Source organism: Rhinichthys klamathensis, unplaced genomic scaffold (genome assembly GCF_029890125.1).
Source record: "Rhinichthys klamathensis goyatoka isolate OS25496 unplaced genomic scaffold, OSU_Roscu_1.1 h1tg000197l_1, whole genome shotgun sequence".
In the NCBI taxonomy this organism is placed as follows: domain Eukaryota; kingdom Metazoa; phylum Chordata; class Actinopteri; order Cypriniformes; family Leuciscidae; genus Rhinichthys; species Rhinichthys klamathensis.
Window position 1 is genome coordinate 2,819,327 of NW_026606723.1, and position 24,794 is coordinate 2,844,120.

General features: G+C 39.7%; 1 protein-coding gene across 6 annotated transcripts in view; it reads right to left on the reverse strand.

Moving 5' to 3' along the window:
• Nucleotides 1-287: 287 nt before the first annotated feature.
• Nucleotides 288-24,794, reverse strand: part of igsf9bb (immunoglobulin superfamily, member 9Bb) — a 154,556-nt gene continuing 130,049 nt past the window's right edge. For 2 of the 6 annotated variants that reach the window (XM_056263070.1, XM_056263069.1), the window contains exons 18-21: nucleotides 11,699-11,854; nucleotides 5,213-6,856; nucleotides 2,127-2,254; nucleotides 288-735 (exon numbers count right to left, since the gene is read on the reverse strand). In XM_056263070.1, the coding sequence (XP_056119045.1) occupies nucleotides 521-735; nucleotides 2,127-2,254; nucleotides 5,213-6,856; nucleotides 11,699-11,854 (2,143 nt within the window). In that variant the 3' untranslated portion in view covers nucleotides 288-520. Of the gene's footprint in view, nucleotides 736-2,126; nucleotides 2,255-4,170; nucleotides 4,217-5,212; nucleotides 6,857-11,698; nucleotides 11,855-24,794 lie in introns of those variants that run through there. The other 4 variants (XM_056263073.1, XM_056263072.1, XM_056263071.1 and 1 more) reach the window with 3 other exon arrangements.

The window sequence follows — 24,794 nt, forward strand, 5'->3', positions numbered from 1 at the left end:
ATGCAACCTTGGTGAACATATAAGAGTTTTTTTTTTTTTTTAAACCCAAACTTTTGAACAGTAGTGTACATTTCACTTTTCATGAATGGTTTGCAAATATGTACTAAACTTGCACTGTGAAATGACATTTGAAAATACAAGAATATTCTGACTGCCAATTACTACTGAGCTTGTGGTGATTTTGAGCTATACCTGTGAGAACCCTGTGGTCTACTGCAAGATATGGTTGAGACTATTGGCAGAATAAAATAGAAGCTTGACAGCTGTCCTCTTATCTGTCTAGAGTCACTAAATACCAAAGATATAATGAAGCACTTGATCGATCTTTCTGAATTTGAGGTAAATGAACTGGAGCAAAACCTTGGAACACAAGCATTTTCTTGTGATACATTAAGTGTAACGGAACAGAGAAGAGGAGTAAACCATTGGACTCGGTGTGGACATGAAGACGTTGGCTGGCTGAGCGAAGGTGGAAGGAGCTCAGAGTTTGGGGAGAGTGTGGCCTGTAATCTCTGGGACTTCAGAGGAGAGTGGCGTGGTCTGGGTCTGCGGTGTCCATACTAGCCAAAATGGCTTTCTGGTCTTCTCGGGGCGGGCGACGGTACAGCAGAGCGGAGAAGCGGGCGTACGGGTCCTGGCGAGTCAACTTTTTCTTCTTCTTGCGGAGGTAGAGAGCTTCTTCTGGCTGGAGGACCTGAGAGGTGTGGGGCTGCTGGGTCTGAGAGGGGGTCACACCTGTATTGAGAGCAAGACAGATGAGCACAAGAGGACAGATGTGCTGAAAGTGAGGAGAGAGGATAATAAAATATTACGGGTCTCTCTGACTCGACATCTAGAGGTCATATATATGCCCTAAAACTTTAGCTCATGGCACCGTTGTAAATCAGACAGTTCATCTGGTAAACTGAAACCTACGCTACTTTCATGTCTCCTTGCTCACTCTTGTTTTATACAAATGCAACTGGTGCCAGCTTGCATCATGGTTATAGACTGTAGTGAAAATGACCAGAGGATTTCAGTTTTAGTATAACTATTATAAGTGTTCGTCTTGTAAGCCAGTTGTTTTATACATAGTAATGGACTATTTTTTCTTAGTGGAAGCTTTAAGATAATGTACAAAGGTCTCTTTCTTATGCTCACCAAGGCTGCATTTATTTGATAAAAAATTCAGTATAAATATTAATATTGTGAAATATTATTACAATTTGAAATAACCGTTTTCTATTTTAATATACTATATTTTAAAATGTAATTATTTCTGTGATGCTAAAGCTGAATTTTTGAACAGCCACTACTAGAATATAATCATTCTAAAATGATTATTTGATGCCCAAGAAATATTTTGTATTATTATCAATGTTGAAAACAGTTTTGTTGATAATATTTTTGTAGAAATGTGATACTTTTTTCAGGATTCTTTGATAAATGGAATGTAACATTATAAAAGTCTTTACTGTCATCTTTAATCAATTTAATTGATCCTTGTTGAATAGTAAGTATTAATAATTTCTTTTAAAAAAATCTTACTGAGCCCAAAATTTTTAACAGTAGTGTACAGATTAAAATACCAATATATATCAAAATACATATCAAGTAATATCGATTATTAAAGGCTATGTGTCTAATCTAAAATATTTTGCGGCATATTCATCTGTCACTTGGTAGAAGCAAAAACAGGCAGATGCCTACATGGAGAGGTTGCATCACATACCATTATTCATGAACAACATCACGCAAAGTTGAAGAAAATACAGCTCACATTTCATTCGCTTGCAATTACGAAAAACATGTATTTGTTGGTTGCGGGGAATATGATTGTTTGCTGCCACTACTTGATAACAATGTCAAAAATGGGTCCTGAAGCAGATTGACACAAGTTGACATCATTTTAAAGCATCATAGGCATGCTATACCGACATGATGGCTGTACCAAAAGGACCCAAGCGACGCAAATCAGTCACTTACGATGTTCCATTTGAGTTAGCATACTTTCATAGAAGGCAGTATGCAACAAAAAACTAACTAGGTTTTGAAACATGGATTATGATTATGAGAAAAGGCACAATATGTGTTGTACAATTAGCTTATAGTATATGAATTAAAGTAGCTTTTAACTTGTTCCTCACCCATCTTTCGTCTGGTCTTGGAGTTGTTATTGTTGATGCCGACTTTCTTGACTTTTTTCACTCGTTGATATCTCAGTGCTTCTATCCTCTCAGACCCTGCAGAGCCACTTGGTGCACCTCGACGTTTTCTGAACAGAGAGCAAAGAAAGGCAAAGCCATCACACAAGGGACGTGTAGTGCGTCGGCTCTCCATGTATATTCAACTGGTCATAGTAGTGACCACATGGCCTCGCTCAGATTACCCATGAATCTCTTACACTCAAATGATCAAGACCAGGCTTGGTCCAGTAAAGTAAGTATGATGCAAAACATTTATTTGAGTGGAAAGAGGGGTATACTTAAGACTTTTCCATGTATTTCCTGCCCAAAATTACATTTGTAATTCTTTTGAATGGCAACTTTTCATCAAATCAACATTTAAACAAAAAAAAGTCAAGCTTATGCAACAGGAAGGCAAAACATAAATATTTTATCATATATTGTTAGGAAATGAGATTTGTTTAAAAATGTATACAGTACCTCAATATGGCAACATAATGTATGCATCTGTTTAAAGAGAAATTTTGAGAAATCATGACATAGATTTGGGTAATTCCAATGGATTAGCATACTTAAATACATATTAGAATAATACTGTATAGTGGTCAAGGGAAAAAAAAACACCTTTTTATACAAAAAGCTTTATAAATCCATTCTCAGACAGTTAAGTTTGTACAGTCTTCCCATCTAAATACAGTATGGAGGCACTTAAACCGGCAGCCCGCATACTCTGCCCCACACAAACACTCGCACACACAGCTCTCACGAGGCACAATAAAATAACAGAAATAGCATTATAGAGGCACCGTCCTTCTGCTGAGGCTGCCGAGAGAAATTAAAGGCCATTAGTAGAGGGGGGAAATCACAGCTCAGCGACAAAGCATTGTCAGAAATGTGCTCATAGACATGAATACTGTCTACAATGGGCTTCACCATGCTGACAGGGGGAGAGATGGCGGGAGGGGAAAATGGCTACTTGGGAACAGTCACATAATGAAAAATAAAACAAAGCACTTGGACAACAAATGTAACAAGAATTTAATCAGATATTTGTTGGTTTTTCAACTGAAGAGCAATATTTAGCAATGGCATGCATGGCATTTTGCACATGGAACAGAACTTTAAAGGGGAATACTCTGGAAAAGCACTTCATTGGGTGAAAGCCACAACTTAAAAAGGAGCATTTTCTAGTGCCAATAGTACTTTCCCCATTGTGAAAGAAGTGCAGAAACTGTTTTGGAAGAAAACTTGCTTCACATGATTGTGAAATGTGTTCTGCAGTCCAAACTTACACAAAACACGTGCAGTTTTATGCATATGCATACACTGCGTGTACACTAGATCAATCATGATTATATATTTTTTTTTTGTACATTTAATCATACAAGGTGTCTGTACAAAGCTAATGGGTTTTAAATCAATTAAATTAGTTTCAAGCAATAAAAAGCACCTACCTGAAATGAAGTATAACATGCAACTCTTGCTTGAGACGGTCCCTAACGACTGGTCACTTTTATCCAGGTTGAGCTAAAATTCCCAGCCACTGCAAGTAGTGTTATACTGTCATTTACTATAAACCTTTTTTTTTAAAGGCACATTTAACAGAAATCATACCATGAAGGTTACCATGAATATCAAACCATGCAGACTTTTTAAATGGCAGCTTCTCACAAAATCTAAATTTAAGCTCTGCTTTTGATATTTTATTTGTATTGCGTCTCAAGCATGAGGTTGTGTTGACCAAATGGTATGTGCTGGGTTTCCTAATCAATAACTGGGGAACGTACATATGCATACTAAGACAAGAATGCATACAGGCTTCAAGACTGCAGAGCTAAAATGTGTGGTTATTTGAAAATAAATATAAAAAACAAAACAAAACCATAAACTAGGTAATAAACAAAAGGAAAGCAAGACCCAAAGACTTGTATTCCCCTTTAAAGGACGAGGTGAATAAAAGCCCCACCTGCTGCCCCCCCCTTTCAGACATGGATCCAACCCTTACCTATTGCGGTGTAGAGGACCTGGTCACAACAACGCTGCCCAGATAGCTGAGATCAATCAAAAACAAAGCAGGTAAGACTCGAGGAGCCATCAAGAATGACCAAATGCACTATTTAAGATGATGACAACATTGCAACAGATGAGAGCAGACAGTCCCTGCAACACGATTCGCCCAACAAGCCTCCCCTTGGCAGTTAGAGCTGGGGTGACCTGGGTGACAGGAGGTGGGAGAGAGGGGGAGTGTGGAAAAGGCAACCATGCGGTCAGGTTACTTTGGAACAGGAGAAGAGACCTGTTGTGCTGGACACACCAACCTCAGCCTCCACATCATACATTCTGAGAGTCGTCCTAAAAAGCCTGGAGTTAGTCAAAACGGTGGGCTTCATTTGGACTGGGATTGGTCAATTTTATTGCACATGTGGGGTTCCTCCTGTTGGGTGAAAGGCAGGGTAAAGCATGACAGTGAATGGAAAGGCTGAGATCCTGTAGTTGTGTCCCTCTGATTCCAGGCTTTTTAGGGGCTTCGTTATTGCATTTTAAATAGACTTCAAATAGAACCTCTCCAGACACGTAGCCCTAAAAGGTCTGTCACCATGTCTGTGAAGCAAATAATTCATCAAGTCTTGACTTGGAATCTGTTACCCCACAACCACTTTGGTTAGTTGCTCACTTTGGTTTTAAGACAAGTGCTTTAAAGTGCTTCACAGACCTTATGAATGAAATTGGATGTCTGACATGAAAAGCAGCATTACATAGAAAACTAGAGCACAACTTGTCTATGTAGAAAATGGTTTTGAATGGTTTTGAATAATGTAAGGCATCAGGGGCAGTGTAACTATGAAAGCATGAGTTCTAACATTCCTAAAAAACAAGCTTAAGGCAAGCAAACACAATTTTGCCCATGTGAGCAAACTGTAGCTTTAGACTAAAATTAAAAGTGTGGTTACTTTTGCACTGAGACCGCTGAAAGGTCCTAGATGTTACACTTAGGCCAGATGGTACATGATTTATCAATCCACACGCTACAGGTCTAGTGCACCTACCCTGAAGCTGATAACTGGGGTGGAGAGGGTTCTGACGGAAGGATCTCCTCCTCAGTCCTCCTATGGGTTGGCATCTGCCCAAAAATGTTGCTGCTTTCTACAGGAGGTGAAGGGGACTGTGACGGATAGCTTGCCACTGAGGTGGCAAATGCCATGTGGGATCGGTAGCTGGGACTTGCCCTTCGGCTACCTTGGCCTTGAGCAGGAGAGGAGGAGGGCGAGGACCTCCTAGAGAAGCTAGCTGAAGACGGAGGTTGAAGGGTGATCTCAGACATCTCAGGAGGGATTGGGGGTTGGATGACACTGGGACGGGGCCTGGGTCGCACTACAATCTCCGGTGAGCCTTCGTGAGAGCTAATAGGGCTCTGAGTTAGAGGTGAGAGGCGGGATGGTTGGAGAACAACCATGCTGGGTTCCATCCTACGGGGCTGCCTGGGGCTAAGCCTGGGTGTAAGCTCGTACCATCGGGTGTCCAGGCTTCCGAACGAGCTTGGGCCAACCATGTGAGACACTGGGTCAGGGTAAGGCAATACCGGTACACCCATACCGTGGCTTGTGTGTCTTAGATGCCCTAGACTCTGTGCCTCTTGCATAGGTAAACGCTTGGCTGGAAGGCCCTGAGGCTTGACCTTGCTGGGAGACTTGCCGGGGCGGCACTTTGGAGCCCCCAGCTGCAGGATACCAGGGTAAGGAGATACTTGAAGGGTGGAGGGCTGGAGAGCACTAGGTGGAAGAACAAGAGGGGGAGGAAGGGGAGGTTCTGGATGAAGATGCAAAGGGTGTGGGGGTGGAAAAATAAAGTGAGGACCCTCAATTGTGGCAAAGGTGAAATCGGGTCGTTGCCAGATGTCTGGAGAGCGTGAGGTGGAGGGATGTGCCAAGGGAAGGGTGTAGCCAGAGACTGCATAATGCTGAATCTCTCCCTCACCGATTTCCTCCGGAATGGTGGGATGGCCGAAAGGTCCCTCCAGGTGGTAAGGAGGAGAAGACATTACTGAGCTGAGAGGGCTGGTGTCCGGCATGTAGAAGGGGGGTGGAGGCTCAGGTTCCCCTGGACTTCCCAAATAGCTGTAGAACTGACCATGGGAAAAGGCTCGGAAGTGAGGAGCACCACGGATCTGCCCTGTAGCCTGGAGTCGACTGGTCTCCATGATAGTCATGCCTTCCATGGGCCTCTGAAAGCGGGGACTGTAGGCTGGGGGCTGCAAGTAAGACTCCTGGCTAGAAGAAATGGGGGAGATCTGATGGGGTCTGAGGGTAGCCATCATAGGTGGCATTGGCCCTGGATCGTCATTCTCTTCATCTGACTGTCTAAATTCAGGGTACAGGTCAGATTCCTCCACAAAGGGGAAGCCCTCAATGCGCCGTGCCTTAACCGGAGTTTCCATATCTGTGGGATCCATGACAAAGCGCCCATCTGGCCCACGACTGATCAATTCAATTGGTGTGGTAGCCTCCGCCTCATGCTTAGAGACGCTGTATTTCTTGCTAATTATTGCTCTCTTGGTCTTCTTGTATAAGGACAGCTCCTTCTCCTTGGCAGGACTTTGAGGAAACTTCTTAGCACGTAATCCATCCTCTGAAGACTCTGAAGGAGGTCCTATGGAGTGGATGCTTTCTGGACTTATCTTTCCAGAAGATGACCTATAACAATGGGAAAGAAAAAGAAAGAAGAACAAATGTTGAGTTATGATCATTGTCGTTTCAGGTATAAATACGTCATAGACAACTGGACTTTTTAATGATGTTTCATCACTCATCTAAAAGGCCTCATCTGTTATCCGCTGGGGAGAAATAGCTGTGAACACACTTACAGTACACCAAATTAGACCAACACACAGTGTGAAAGATTCTTCTCAGATGCACCCAAGGTACCTCATACACAAAACTTATGCATAGCACATGATAATGTGTGAAAATAAAATGCAAACACCTAGTTTAATAGTTCAATTATAAATTTGGTATTTAGATACAAATTACAATAAACTTTTATAGGGACACACTGGATTGATCTAAGATGTGTTGCTTACGGTCACAATTGGGGTCCAACCTTGTGATTTCTAGCACATGGTCCACCATTAGGCTACATCACGCCCACAACTCCCAAAGCAACAACAGGTAAGCCTGAAGTGAACTATAAAATCCAACAGTGCATATACATACACATTTGCTTATTTACTTGAATTTCAATGATTGCCATCATTGATCATAACACAACGAACTGTTTCAGAAACTATTCTGACATTTTAATTTTAGATAACCTGTTTACCTCTGTGTAAGTTTCTGCTTTTGGGTCTTAGAATGTCAGAATTAATCAGAATGATCATTGAAGTGGTTTGTTTACTTTAAGGTCACAATCATGGGAGTTAAATGTGACCTATGATTTAGACTATATACAAGTTTATCTTTTCAAGGCATCTTTATGCTATCTTACATATAAATAGAAACAATTAGTTATCTTCAAATTAGATTGAAAATGATATCTAGCACAATGGTCTTGAAAAGATTTACATTGTAATTCTAGGCCCCAGAAAGTTGCACCCTGACAACCATCAGAGAAATAACATTCAATTAAAAAACAAACCATTTTGAGCTCTATATGAAATAAATATGTGTTGTTGTTGTAATTTTCACTCTTTTTTTTTCTGGATATATCTTGTCATAACTCATCCTTGTTAAGCCCTTATACTCTCCAGTCACCACTGTTTGAATATCATAACTAATTCAGTTTTAACACTATTGTTTCCTCAAAAATTAAGAATAGTGTTTGTGTGAGTGAGTTGTAGACAAAATATATCAAAATAAATATTAATAATAGAAGGTGACATTTTCAGAGACATTCAACTGAGAGTATCCATGTGACCAAACAACGAGAAATAACAAGCATAGTCCAGAAAAGAAGAGAGCAAATCAGGAAATGTTATAGACATAATACTTTATTCAGTAACAAATGTACATGTAATGGCTGAAGCTTTGTTTTTGCTGAATCATTACAGCATGCACTTTCACTTGTAATGGCTGCGGTGACGGAGCTTGGTTTCCATGGCAACTGCCTATTGATGACCACCATTCAGGTGCAATGACGTTATGCTTGCTCCAAGCAACAATACAGTGAACTATTAAGCAGGCTTTTCCCAAGCCAAGCAGAGGGAGCACACAATACACACTCTTCGGTAAAACAAAAGTCCACACTTTTCAACATTGTTCTCACAAATGTTTAAAGGCATAATATACAAATATGTCTGTTAAGAAAATGAAACGAAATCTAAACACACAGACAGATCTTATTATATATTGACTTGCTTATCAACAAGGCTTTGCTTTCATTTTGCAAGAGTAAACATGTTTTGGATAAAAACATTGATAAAACATCAGAGATTCAATGTGTTTTAACTGTAATTATCCTTATCAGCTGATCATTTCAAGTTGCTGTCCTGCTAAATGTGTTGTGATGAAAGATAAAGACCCCATATCACTGACAGAAAGATGGTATCAAACCGTATAAAGAGGTAAACAAAATGAACCGTCTCTGTCTTTACTTTGCCTTCCATGCTAATTTCTCCTGGAACTTCATAATGAGTTTAAACAATCTTCAAACCGAGACTCAATTCAGATTCTACTGTACATGGGAAATTCATATAGTTGTTATATTAGGTCACACCATTCACAATCTTTCTGGACTAATTAAGCTGAGCATTCAAGAATGATTGTCAGGCATTACAATACCACAGTTCATACTGTGTTTGGCACAGAATATCTCATTAAAAGCTCATTCTACTACATTGACTGTAAAAGCAATTCCAAATAACCACACAAAGTGCATAAGCTTCACAATATACCAAGATAGTGCAATGTTTACCATTTATATAAGTTAAATCCACTAACAAAACAATAAATAACAAACAAAAAGCAATTTGAACACTGGAACACCAGTTGCTGCACGTTAACCTCTGGTGTGTAAGGGTTTGTTGGTGACATACAGGCAGTGGTTCAGATGATTGGGAGGGAGAAATCTGAAACAAACATTATGGGGTGAATAAGACACATGAAATAGAGTGCAAGCCACCCCTTGGCGGCCTGTGGTCTTCATGTGTGCAGATATTTAAACTAAACTATACTGTCAATTTTGAATGTGTGGAATCATACAAGTTGCTTAAAAGATAGATAGATAGATAGATAGATAGATAGATAGATAGATAGATAGATAGATAGATAGATAGATAGATAGATAGATAGATAGATAGATAGATAGATAGATAGATAGATAGATAGATAGATAGATAGATAGATAGATAGTGCTAAGAAGAACTGAGTATAAACTGTAAAGGCTTAACTAAATAGAGAAGTGAAAGCATCACAAGAGAATCAAAACTCACATCCACACACTCATCTCACACACCAAGTATGTCATCTCAAAGCCAAGGCCCAGCCATGTAATGAGTGACTTGACTTTGGGGAGCTGTATTAAGTTTGATTCAGAGATGATTGTGTGTAAAATATTTGTAAGAAATTTCGACAAAAAGCAAAATAATTTAAAGTGCTTGCTCAATTATGTATAAAAGAGAGTGTTATGAAAAGCTTCCATGACCAACTTGACCGAGTTCTGTGTAGAGGATTCCACAGCTCTTAATGCACTGCATCATTATCAAATTAAAGGTGCTGTGTCGCCCTCTACAGGACACATTAAAACCGATGCTTTAATCAAATTAAAGGTACACTCCAGGTTATTTTCAACCCTAAAATCTATAGACTGTATGTTTGGTTCTATCAAACAATGTTGAAGGTATATACACATAATGGAAGCCTAGTAGGTTGTTGATAAAATTCCCAGGACTCAGGACCAAGTTTTATAGGTTTGCCCAAAGTGTAGTATATAGACTATATAGAGCATATATGACTTTTGTTTTCTTCCATTTTTTAAATTGTATTTATATAGCGCTTTTCAGAATATGCATTATTTCAATGCAGCTTTACATAAAATCATAATGTTTCATTATAATGTTAATTATATCATTAGGCCCTGTTTACACCTGGTATTAAGAAGCTTTTTCGTCAATCAGATCACAAGTGAAGTGGATGATGCTATATACAGGTGTAAATTGGGTCTAAAACATTTTGAGCTTGTCCACTTTCGACAACTTCCAGAGCTCGTCAAAAAATGCATTTGTCCGGATTGCTTCCATGGTGTAGACGCTCATGTGGTCGAATGCGTTCGAACCAGTGGCGAGGCTACATTAGGCCCACTCAGATTGATGGCTGGTCCACCCAATCAAATGAGACACAAAATTTTTTTTTTTTTGGTGGGGAAAGGAGTGCTATGTGACAATAACAATCACTCATATACATGAATTTAGCAGATTGGACTTTGGATCCGATTGACCAAAACGTATCTTAATACCAGATGTAAACAGGGCCTATAGTTGCATTTAGCAGATTAGAGCTGAGCGATTATATAGTTTACATTTTGCCATGACACAAGCAATCAAGCAGTATAGATATGCTATATGCCCTACATGAGTTTACTGTATATGCGGATAAAGTTGGACATTCTATATCCAACTTTATTTAAAGAGCTGGGTGATAGTTAGTTACATCTTGCGATGAACAATTGCACAGCCGAGATTAGCTTATACAGTATATATACACGTAATTATGCAGTACATGCGACTGTGTGATAGAATTGAAATGGTAGTAATGTAATGTAACTATACCTATACTTTTACATTACGTGAGCTTAGAATTATAAGGTTCTATCTCCGTTTAGGGTAGGTCTGAGATATTGAGCGTCAAAGTTTTTACATCCCTGCTGGTTTGTGAGATGGAACCTTTTTATTTTATTAATAACTACTAACATATTTTTTTTTTTTTTACAAAAATAACACCACACAGGCATTAATAAACACCTAATGGATAAGATTGTCAAAAACTCAATTTCGACCAAAAGTGGAGATAGAACCTTATAATTCTAAGCTCACGATTAGTTAAACTATGCAAACTCCACTCTGAGAAATTCTTTTTGTAATTCATAACCACTTACTCCACCTAGAGAACAAGTTTCACCACAAAATAATAATTTTAAAGTAAACCACAAACATTAATTGAGCATTCATGTTTAAAATAACACAAGTTTTACATTTTTGATTAGAAAACATCTGGCACACTTGCCTGCTAGGCTCCCATTATAAATGTATAAAAGTATACATGTAAATGTGTTTATACAAACATTATACACACTAAAACAGAAATCAAGTAAAAAAAACAAAAAAAAAAAACAAAAAAAAAAAACAGAAAGCACCTTTAATTTCACAGAGCTAAGCGTAAATGTGTGAGTCGGGCCAAAAGGCAACAAATTCTTAAGTTTTGTGGGTCTCCAGTGTGTATAGCGCATGGGTTCACAGCCTGCCAAAACAACCGTGCCCAGCAGCGCACATGGGACGCATGCGACATAAGGCAGTGCATACTGCTGAACAAGGTGCAGGCACTCACAGAGGACTGGAAGGCGGAGGCCTGTAGCTGCTCCTTTCCTGGCCTTCCCAGAAGGGTTCTATGCCAGGTAGAGGGGTAAGAGGACTCCTGTGGCAGGAAACACAATAGAGACGGGAGGGACGGGGAGGGGAGGGGTCATGTTGGCCATCAACGAAGCTGCTTTCCATACAACCAACATAACAGGAGAAAAAAACAGTGACATGGAGAGATAGAAGTGAAGGAAAGAGGAAGGCAGAGCTTCAGGGCATAAGAAATGATAATGATCGCGGGCACTGGACTGTTCATTTATTAAATGACACTCTTAATCATCTTTCACACATTTTAAAGCATATGCATGCAGGGATGTCAAGGCCAGCTTGGATCCATGCAGTCTCCTCGTTTTGATATACCCGTTGACATTCAGAGGCTTATTTGAGATTCCTGGCAAAAGCAGCTGATATACAGTGGAGTGCAAAGATCTGTGACTAACTGTTTCAGGTTGCATAAAAAATAAATAAAAACAAAAAAACATGAACATGTATGTGTGTGTGTGTGTGTGTGTGTGTGTACCGTGCTGGCAAAATGAGTCGTAATGAGCAAATTTTCAAAGATGAGTTGTTGTTATTTTCACAATCTCTATTAAAACAAAATGATGTATGATTTGTTGGAATCATGCAAAAAATTACTGAGCTACACCTGTTTGAAGTCGATAGAGTCAGCAATGTCAATTTGGAGAAAAATCGAGTTAACTTTTTCTTAATGTTTAAAAAAAAATCACCTAGCAACCATACCTTAAAATCCCTGGTTATAACACCAAATTTGGCACACACCAAGTCAAAACCTAATATCTAGAAAAAATATGTATTCACCTTTTTTTTCCCATGATACCACAATTGTTTGATTAACATTAATTAGACAGGCAGCCTATAGCCTATATTAAGACCTACTGTACTGCACGGATCTAATATAACAAACATCAGATGTTTTTCCCCAACAGTTAACCAAAAGTTCACTTAAGACATAACAGATAATGTTTGCGTGGATACTCGCCAAGACTGATATTTTGAAATACAGTAATTCTGTACATGTATATCGGGATCTTTTACTGTCTATAGAGCTCCGGACGTCACGTGACCTACTCTGTTTAAACCGCCATATTGGCAGGGAGGAGGCGCTCAGGCGGTCCGGGACCGGGACGTGAATGAATGACGGCAGCATGAGTTTCAAGGCAACAGAGTTCATAGCACACTTTAATTCAAAATACATAGACTTGTACATAACAAAACTTAATAAATTAAATATAACAGATCCCTATAATGCCCCCGGGGTGCTTTTCATGTGTATTGATAAAGGAACTGATAGCTTTCCTGAAAGAATAGGATGAAGAAGAGTCAGCCTCCACAGAACATAAAATATTATTTTTTATTTTATTTTTCGTGTTCGCATTTATGAGGGAAAAAAAAACAATGTTACGGACTTGACAGTTCTCCGTTATGGACATGATAACCGCTGTGAAAGTGACTTTAAAACTTTCACGGACTTCAGAAAGCACAAAGCCTTTCTTTAAAGTAATTGTATCTTAATTTTAATTAATGCTTCATCAACCAATTACCTAGATTTAATAAATAAGAAGTAAATATAGAAGACAATAGATAAGAAACGGAGGCGCCGGCGGTGAACTGGACTCTTGTCTCATAAATGAACCGAAACTCAGCGTATGTAGGCTACTTCACAGACCTGATAAATGTATAGAAAGCTTGATGTCTACTTTTAAACAGAACATTTAAAAACGAAAAACAGGCTGATCTCTGCATATGTAATCCGTATTAAATCTGCATTTCTCTCTGGCGCGTTACTGTGAAGATTGCGAGTCAGCATCGTCAACTTCATATCTTGAAGCCGACACACTGACACAGAAAAACCTTGTTTATTAATAAACAATTAAAATGTCTCCTTGCTATATTTGACATATTCATAATCATTACCTTTGCCGGTTCTTTGTGGCAGCTTTTAGATACTTTGGAGCGCCACCCTTGTTACATGAACGCACCATGCATCAGCACCGAAAACGTGATTTAAAAAAAAAAAAAAAAATTATCTAAAATAAAAAAAATCATGATACGAACAGAATTGTAGGTTTGGTCTATTGTTACAGCCTTAGTAAGATGAGAAAGCAGGAGTTTAGTCGTTTGTTAGTTGTAAAAACAAAACAAACAATGGCTATCTGAACATCTTTGCCAAGCGCAAACCAGTACAGAAGTAATCAATAAATTATCGGGGAGGGTCATGCTTTTTTTTACAATCGTTTTGGAGGGTCATAGAAAAATTATTTAGGCCTACTGGCGAAGGGAGGGTCAAGTCTTTTTTGACTTTCCCAAGTTTTTCCCAGACATGAAAATATCCTAATGATGTGTCATTAGTTGTCCATTGAAATAATCAATAAAATAAAAAATTGTTTATGGAAAGTGTGTGAAAATTTTTGTTTTATGGGATAATGATAGGCTACTATATCTTTACTGTCACTATTGTAAAATTATTCTTTTATATCCTTACGGTGGGATTAAATGGGTTAATCAACAGTTTAAACATTCCCCAAAACCATGTTGAAATTTTATGGTTTTAAAATTTAAATAGACTTTAAATCATTCGACCGCTATCGATATCACTGCTACAGCCGCTCTGGCGCTCTCCTGATTTGCCTGCCAAAATGGCGGAGTTTAGATTGCGCAACGTCAGCTTCCGGAGCTCTATGGGTCTGATGTGTCTTTGTGAGCATGCTTCGGAAGTCTCAGTCAGCACGAGTAAGATCGTTTTGTTTACATTAGCATGAGTTTGAAAATCACATTTCATTGGTTCAAACTCATGCCATCGAGAATTCGCTATGAATATTCACAAATTTGGAATAATGTGCTTTAAAAAGATACCAAACTTTTGCTGAAGGGAAGCACCAATCGCCGAGAAGCGCGCAGAGAAAAACAGTATTTTCAAAGGAAAGATATTCCTCTCCTGCCTGGTTAAAACCAGACCATTCTCAGTTGTAACTGAGTTATGGTCTGGCAAAGCTTCATAGACAAATCATTTCCAAAGGGGCGTCACAACGGACGTAGCTCAAATGCCTCTGGGCGCAATTGGATAGAGCTAAAAACAATCAGAGCGATGAAGGAGATGACGTGTGCAGAGCGACGTTAGTCTGTTATAGAACAACTTAGTTTGAATAAACGAGCAGACACTGATTAGCTACTGCTCTACGTTTATTTAAAATTAACAGCAAGACAACTAGAAGTGAATGTGCTTTCCATTAAATGAATCACACACAGTAAACAAAACCTTAACAAAAAAAACTTTGCCATTTAGACGCGCAAACTGGGTGCCGGTGCGGTGAGACTTACATGCTCAGGCAGATTCGGCTTGAAGTCGGTCATCCTCGGACGCGGCGCCTTCGCGCTCGTGCGGACACGTCGAGTATAAACAAGGCTTTACTCCGTGTCGGCGCGCGCTCTGATCGGTAAAGGGGCAGAGATTTCAGACCTCTGTTTAATTAAGGAGATCTCCAAGATTTCTCTTCTTGGGAGGGGTGCACAGACCTCTCCTGAATCATCTCCAGCAGTAGCAGCCTCCGAAGCACCACTAACTCCGCCTCCGTTTCCCTCGTAAGCTGATATTAGTATTTAAACATTATCTATGATAAAAAATGTTTGTGAAACAAATATTTTAATAACATGGTTTTGGCGGTTATAGAGTTCTAATGACGGTGTTCAACTATAACCGTCACACCCCTAGTTCCACGGCGACATCCATGTTTGTAAATGTACAAAATCTGCTTCACCGTTGCTGTGCTGTCGTCATCGTGTAAAGCCCGCCCCAACGTTTCTGATTGGTGCCGTGATTTCGACGGATTAGAAATGGGCTTGAATGAGCTCTTTGCCAGACTAACTCAAGAGGTCCTCGCTGCAGCCTGTAGCACGATGACGTAGCTGGATGGTCCAATACGTAGTGGACGCTGTTACGTGCATGCGCGGTGGTGTGTTTTGGTGACGTCATATATGCATGCGCACTAGTCAAGTCAAGTCATCTTCATTTATATAGCGCTTTTAACAATGTAGATTGTTTCAAAGCAGCTTTACAGAGATAAACATATAATTTAAGGTAACATTGTTTTGGCTTTATAGCGGTTCTTGAATAATGTTATTTTCCAGCTAAAGTTAGTTTTGGTTGATTCACTTCCGTCGAAATTATCATTTGTTATTAAATTAGGGGCCGCTAGCTAAGACGACACCGTTCTCTCTAAACAGACTTTAAACGAGAACCTGTGATAAACGCTGATGGCGTTCACATGCGCATTAAGAATTGATTCTATAGTTAGAGTAGGTGTAGAAAGTAGAGAGTTACTAGTAGAGAGTTGGTGAACAATCGCACGTGCTTTGATCTTCCAAGAAGAATAAAGTTAAATATAAATGGTCACTTGAGTATGGAAGCTCTTTTCCGCCACAGAATAAAACAAATCTAACCCTAACCCTTACATCTCGCATACTGACTTTATTTCTCAGAATTGTCAGATATAAACTCACAATTGCGAGTTATAAAGTCAAATTCTAAGGGAAAAAATTACTACTTTTTTTTTTTTTCAGAATAGTTTAATATCTCACAATTCTGACTTTATAACATGCAATTGCGACTTTATATCATGCAATTCTGACTTTATATCTCCCAATTGCGTAGGATATTATAAAGTCAGAATTGCAAGATAGGCTAATGCAATTCTGAGAAGAAAAAAAAGTCAGAATTTCAAGTAGCCTATATTTCTCACAATTGCTAGTTTATATCTCATAATTCTGACTTAACACGCAATTGCGACTTTATATCACGCAAATCTGACTTAATAACACGCAATTGCGACTTTATATCACGCAATACTGACGCAATACTTTATATCACGCAATACTTAATAACACGCAATACTTAATAACACGCAATTGCGACTTTATATCACGCAAATCTGACTTAATAACACGCAATTGCGACTTTATATCACGCAATACTGACTTTTTAAACCTGCAATTGCGACTTCATATAAATTCTGAGATAAAAAAAACAGAATAGTGAGATAAAAAGTCGCGATTACCTTTTTTTTTTTTCACTCTGTGGCGAAAACAAGCTTCCATACCATAGACATGTCTTGCAGACACTGAACAGCAAATTAAGAGGAACCTTATGCTACAGATCACTGTGGAAAAATTAGTAGCCATTAAAGAAGGAACTCTTACCAGGCAAAATATCATTAAGGACTTTACATCTGACAAGATTTATTTTCTTGATGCTGTCATTATTTTAGCATTTTCCATTGAATGTGTACTGGTATTTTAAGATGTTTACAGACCTTATTGTATTGTACCTTTAAAATTACAGAGACAAATGGCTACTTGACTCGTTTTTTGCTTCCACTCAACAGCAAATATGACCTGAATAAAATAAAATGGCTTTATTTTAAAATGTTCTATATACACGCATTAAAAAAAAAATACTTGCGGTGAGGACATGATTTGACAATCTATCAAATTTAGGTTTAAAATCATGTGATTTAAAATGTTGTAATTAACTATTTTGCATGTAGCCTAGCATAGAGTGAAACTCGGATAACTTAAGCATCCCATTTATGTAAATAATTACTTATTCATCAATAATTACTAATAACTATTTAACAGTACTACTACTACACAGGTTAGAACATCATCTCAGTACAATTGAGCATACATGTCACTTAAGACCAGCGCATGCGAATTATAACCCAGAGATCGTTACTGCGCATGCGTCTATGATGTCACCAAAACACACCTCCATCCACTATGTATTGGACCCCGATTGGACCATCCAGCTACGTCATTGTGCTACAGGCTGCAGCGAGGGGTGTCTTGACTAACTTGCAGAGCAAATCTAAATTTGCTGGAAGTTGTCTGGGTTTTCCCAGGCTAATTCCTCTCAGAAAACGTACAAATAAAGATACTTTTATATGTTTTATTGCTATTTGGAGCATTGGGATCGCTAGACGAAGGCTTAATAAACTCATTTTTGTGAAAACCTCAAATTCGACCAAAATTGACATTTTTCACTTGTTTTGCCTGTAGCTCGAAATGATCCCATAGCCTACGCATTCCGACTCCTTTTGCCAGCACGGGTCATATATACACAGTGTGTATATATATATATATATATATATATATATATATATATATATATATATATTCAAATGTTTTCATTTCAAATTATTATCTACATAAGACTTTGTGTTAAAAAAAACCTTCTGAAATTAATATTTCTTCATTTTCTTTCTTTCTTTCTTTCTTTCTTTCTTGCCCCCACTGTATAATTTTACAAAGCACAAGCCTATGTAAAAAGAGGTACAATAACTCAAAATGAATTTAGTTAAAAAAAAAGTATGAAAAAAAATCATACTTGATGCCATAATAATACTGTAGATAAACAGGTGTTACGTAACTAAAATAATCTTTAAAAAATAATTTCAGTGCTATACTTAATGTTGTTTAGTAAATACACAAATCCTTTATCAGAGATAAAAAAAAACGAGTATAAACTAATACAACATAAAACTAATAGCTATGTACTGTAGAGTAACTACCACAAACAGATACCATATCCCAGCATGACATGAAATAAAGTGAACAGCAATAGCAGCATGTTTTTAAATAGCACCCCTATGGAGGTTATGACTGACATCATATAAGAGCTAATCCACTTATATTTAGCTTATTAAAAGATGTATGTAGGACGATCATATAGCTACTATACATGTAATATTACAGAGGAGCAACGTTATATGCCCTCTATTAATTTAAAACTCATCCCTTGCATTTCTGAAGCATTAGAGGACATCAGAGAATGTATCAAGTAAAACAGATTATGAAGAAATAATATGAACAAATACTAAGTAACTATTGAAAATATAAATAAGAAAATCCTAGTCACCGATGTCCACTGTTATTAGCACTGGGAAGAAAGACAAACAACAGAGTTAGTGTAAAATGTAAGTTAAGAAAAGATACGTTTGCAGTGAAATAAAAATATCGGAGAGATGAAACTCCCTGTTCTTTAGCAGCTTGTTAGTATACCATGGTAAATGCAAAATAAAAATATGAAAGCATGGTAAGAGGCATTCTTAAAAGCAGAGACAATACAAGCATGCACATTTACCATGGTAATGGCTCCAGAGGTATTGTTGGTAAAACGGTTAGCGCCACTTTTAATGGTGGCTTATGAAACGTACTCGGTTACTAACGTAACCTCGGTTCTCTCTAGAGAGGGAACGAGTACTGCGTAATAACTTACGCTAGGGGAAAACCTCTTTTCCACGAGATATTGAAGCCAAAAATTATCCTTAATTTTTTATTAATGTAAAACGCTTTACAGCAGCAAGCAGACACAGGCGATACAGCTCGCGCGCCTATTGGCTGCTCTTGCGGCAAATGCAGCAGCCTATCGAGAGAGACTCTGCGTGACGTAATGACCAATGGGGGCAACTCGCGCCCATATCGAATCCAGGCAAATTTGTTGATGAAACATTGATTAAAATGAAGATACAATTTATACAAAACGAAATAAAATTTAAAGAAAGGCTTTCTACAAAACAAAACTTAGTAGATCAAAATCTGACCCATTCCAAATGTTTTCCGATATAGGCCTATTGGTCATCTTATGATCCTATCTTACTCATCTCATGCGGTTCCGTTTTCATATAATCAACATAGATGAAAAAAAAAAAAAAAAAACATTATATTATTTAAACATAAATATGAAACGTATGTTTAAGTTTTTTAACTTATAAGCTCACACCGCTCCGCTTTGCTCACATGCTAATAATCAAATAATACCCAGCGATCTTCGAATATTATTTTTGCTTGAAAATTTCGTTTTGTATAAATTGTATCTTCATTTTAACCAATGTTTTCATCAACAAATTTGCCAGCTTTATTTCAGGTGTTGCTTGATAGCCTATCTCTGCGCCCAAGTAGCAGTGCTTCGCCTGTGCTTCCCCCTATCAGTCTAGCATTGCCATGTCAGTGTATTGATTCATTGTCCCTTCATAGTTTGCAAGAGACATATAATAAACTGAGCGTATTAATAATCTGAGATGTAGGCTATTTAATAAACTGAGCGTAGCCTATTCATCTGTCAATATGAAACGCGACTGGGTCATTCGAATTAATGATCGGAAAAACACGTATCGACCACCGTTACTGTAAAATATGCACGTATGTCCATTTAAACTCGATTTTGGTCAAATGTGGATTATATCATTACACTGGCAAGAATATGGTTACATTTAAAGTTGTCGTACCAAGTATGACAACGCTACGTTCAACTGCTTTTGAAATTACGTGTTTTTTTCACTTCCTGAAAAGTAACCGTTTTGGACATACGTGAGTTTCATCGGGCAGCGACGATATGAGCCCTGGGCTTCGGCCCCTGGGACTTTGGTGTTGGATCCCTGTACGCACGTCGTGTTGCATTGTGTTCCCCTAGCGTAAGCTATTACGCAGTACGAGAGATACTCTCGTAAGAGAACGTACTCGGTTACTAACGTAACCTCGGTTCTCTCTAGAGAGGGAACGAGTACTGCGTATCTTGCCGTGCTTGGAATACGCTCTGGTTCGCTTCGGCGATGAAAACCAGCTTGTACCAGCCTAACGAGCATATTTATAGAGTGAGACCACGCCCTTTCTGGCGGGACGTGACGATATGGGCGCGAGTTGCCCCCATTGGTCATTACGTCACGCAGAGTCTCTCTCGATAGGCTGCTGCATTTGCCGCAAGAGCAGCCAATAGGCGCTATATATCAAATGTATATGTATATATATATATGTATCAATATATATATATGTATATATATATATATATGTATATATCAAATATATATGTATATATATATATGTATATATATACATATATATATAAAATGTATCGCCTGTGTCTGCTTGCTGCTGCAAAGCGTTTTACATTAATAAAAAATTAAGGATAATTTTTGGCTTCAATATCTCGTGGAAAAGAGGTTTTCCCCTAGCGTAAGCTATTACGCAATACGAGAGATACTCTCGTAAGAGAACCCTGCTTGATGTTTACACAACTAATCAAACAAGCCTCAATGCTTACCTCATTAAAATATTTATGTGCTTATAAGCCCTTATATATTTATGTACACTGACAAATCCTATTGAGCATATATGCAGACACGCAAGAACCAGTTTTGAATAAACTATCCCTTGAAAGATGTTGACAAAGAGGGCAATCTTCACACAATAAATTGATAGTCTGTGTGTTTGGATTACAGTAAACAAAATTATTATTTTTTAAATCAGTTTTAGCACACCTATACAATTCAAATCACACGATGCACAGATGTATATAATTTACAGTGCTTGTTTTACACAGTCTTTTCAGTGGCTGATTGTTGCCATGGGAACTCAAAAGCTGCAGGGTCACTATGAATCCCTCTTACTCAGTGTCTGTGTAGAAACCAACCGCTATGAGGATGAACCTGAAACCAATCCTACTTTCTTTACTGGGGTAGTAAGTGTCATCAAAACCATGAACATTTATAGACAACAGTTCAACAACACAAACATCAAGCAGAAATACATAAACAGGGTATGTTTATGTCACTGCAATCTCACTGCAAAACATTGGTCTTAAATGGCTCATTAACAGAAAATAAAAAAAGAAGAAATTAACATCAAATGCTATTAATGAATGCTGCAAGGCACCAATGCAAATAGAGTAAAGTTTCATAGACAGTGGCGTTTATGTTAAGGTTTCCAAATTTGAATTCAGCTCAGGCCGTTTCCTGATCCCTAAATGTTTTCCTGTTACTGCTCATCTGGTAAAAAAAAAAAAAAAAAAACTATATGATTGACTATAATTTTCATTAATTTCATCCCTAGAAACTGAAACAAATCGGGCTTTAGCCAGCGCTGGAGAGGACGCATGTGCAGTAGTGTTCTCTGGCTGTTGCACAGCACGGAGCCTGGACCCCTATGCATGCGAAGTATCAAGTGTACTCGCCTTCTTGCAAGAGCTTTCGGACGCGGGTCGCACCCCCTCCATGCTCAAAGTGTATGTGGCGGCCATAACAGCATCTCACGCTCTTGTGGCCGTACAATCATTAGGAAGAAACAACCTCGTCGTGCACTTCCTTAAAGGGGCAAGGAGGCTAAATCCTCCGCGACCCCCCTCTGTGCCTATCTGGGACCTCTCCACGTTCCTGGAAGCAATGAAGGGTGCCCCATTTAAGCCGCTCTGGTCTGCGGACCTGAAGCATATATCGCTCAAAACCGCTCTCTTACTGGCGCTCGCCTCAGTCAAGAGAGTGGGCGGTTTGCTAGTGCTATCAGTTAGCGCGTTTCTGAGCGTAGAGGAGGCTAGTCGAAGGCGCTCTTGATGGTTTTTTGCACCCTATCTGGGAGACATCCGGGTACCCGTTAAGGGGCCATACATGAAGGGCCCACAAGTCGGGACGGGGATGCCAGATTTTCCCGTTCGCCTGCGTGAGGAGATCTCTCCTCAGTGGTATCGGCCATGGAGCTGTTTCCAGCAGCTGTGCCAACTCGGAGAACCATAACTGGGTCTTCCAGAGAGGGGCTCTTAATAGCACTGCACACTTGCTCTCCCTGATCCGTCCGATGACCTATGGTAGCATCGTGACCGAGGGAATGCATACAGCGGGCGGCTCGGCCAGTCGTGGGCTAGTACAGTGGTTTTCAAACCTGTCCTGGAGGACCCCCAACACTGCACGTTTTCTTTGTCTCCATAATCAAACACACCTGATTCAACTCATCAGCTCACCCATGTGATAATGAGCCGATGAGTTGAATCAGGTGTGTTTGATTAGGGAGACAAAGAAAACGTGCAGTGTTGGGGGTCCTCCAGGACAAGTTTGAGAACCACTGGGCACAATGACCTGTGATGGGGCGATATCTGGATATGAAAATAAGCATCTTTCAGATCCACTTGAGAAAACCAATCCCCTGGGCGAATCTGCGCAAGTATTTGTTGTGAATAACAAAGGAGAAAACTCTCACTGAGAAAGAGTCGCGCGGGGGCGGGGCTGGCGTGGGCTCACTTGTTTTTGAACGCTCATTAATACTCTAACCCCACCTTTGTGAACGGGAGGGCGCAAGGGATGGGGTCGTTTTCTGTACGTAACCGTGCGTTCACACACACCGGAGCGTCAAAGTGGCCGGAAGTCATTCATTTTCAATGAGAGCCGGCGGCAAGCTCCGGTCAGGGCGGCGCGGCGCGTCTTGAACGGCGAGGAGAAGTTGAAGTCAGGTCAACTTTATGGTAATGAGCTATGACACGGTTCGGCGGCAACCAATCAGAATTTAGAAGTGTTCCGTTTGAGAGGATTCCAGGGAATGCAGTCCTGTAAACTTTGGTTCCGACCTCATTAGTTCCCAAGCAAAATAGAGGAAAGGTTGACCATTTGAATTTGATAAGGCGCGCAATACTATTTATAGGCAAGATTTTCGCGCTAGAACCCTTGTTTTTGAGCGGGAATGCAAATTAGATTAGCACTTAACCATTAACACAAAAGCCACACCACACAAATGGCTTTTAATTGGTTTATTTCGTTAGCAAACATGTCACTATAATCGTAGTTCTTTCCAATGATCAATTTCTTACTTTCACATTTAAAAGATTCCATGAGGTTAACTTATACCCTACTTGGTCAGTCTGCAAAAAAAAAACGATCGACATGCTTGTATGCTTTGAGGCCCCTTTAAATACAGTTTTAAAAAAGACCAAGCATTTGATCTACGTCAGAGCGTCCATGAATCTTTTCACGGCGTTGTTGGCAGGGCGGCGAGAGCGAATTTTGAGCTGCAAAGAAGCTCTGGCCGCCCTGTCAAGGACACTTGCTAAAAAGTACGGGGAAGCTTGTTGACGCTTTGGCCGCTCTGACGTAGCAGCATTCTATGTTCGATCATAGGAGAAGAGAAGTGTCACAACATGAAATGTAAACAGAAAAAACAAGCAATACATTGACACTAGAAACCTTTTATAATGACAGCATTTTTATAACCGATTTGGCAGGGAAAAAAATAATAAGCTATTAATTATTATTATTATTTGCATCTAGTGCAATCGCTGAACCGCGTCATAGCTCATTACCATAAAGTTGAGCTACTTTCAACTTTCTGATTGGCGCTCTGGTCGCTCAAAACGCCAAAACGCGACGCAGATGGATTTGATGCTCCTTGCAGCTGAGAGAAGCCAGCTTCCATTGAAAATGAATGACTACCTGTAAATTTGGAAGCAAAAGGTGGCGGCGGTGTGTACGTACAGTAAGGAAGCTGGCCGCGAGCGCAGTGAAAAGTGGCATCATTTTCACCTGCTTTACCTGCTGCCAGAGCCGGGATTTGAACACGGGTCTCCGATTCCATCTTGGAATCTTAAGGCTGGAAATGTCAATATTGCTGCAACTATTGCAAATATTGCCCCCGAACTAAAAGGGGGACTGGTAAATGTGTGAGAAATGGAGGTTGGTCCGGCCTCTGCGGGACTCAAACACTCTCTTTCTTCCTTTCGCCGATGTGAGTGACGCAGTTTTGAAAACTCTCACAGTGTCCGTCTGGGTCATGCAGAGAGCTCGAGAGGGCTCTGCATGACGTGCGAAACGGGGGAGCGAGGGCGGGGTAGCTCTCTTGAACGTAAAGAGAGCTAGCCGCGGGCGCGAACAGCGCTCGTGTGCGTCCGCTTTGGCATCCTTTGTGCATGGCGCTTCTTTTTGCGTGGCTCAAGCAAAGGGGAGGAAGAGCGGGAAGCGCGGGGTCATCATCGACGAAACCAGCCAGTCGAGCCAGCAGGGTGGGGAGATCCATCTCGTCGCACTCAGGACAGCCGCCCTCAACGAGTGCAGCTTCCGCATGGTCACGGCCCAGACAGGAAGAGCAGAGGATGTGACGGTCTCCGCCGAAGACAGGGCCTTTGACAAGGCGTAGGTGGTTCAAGGCATTTGCAACAACGCCTCAAATTTGCTTTTTAGAAAAAGTGTGACGCAACGGCGAACACACTAATGCGTTAAAAGGATATATAGGGTGGCACAGCA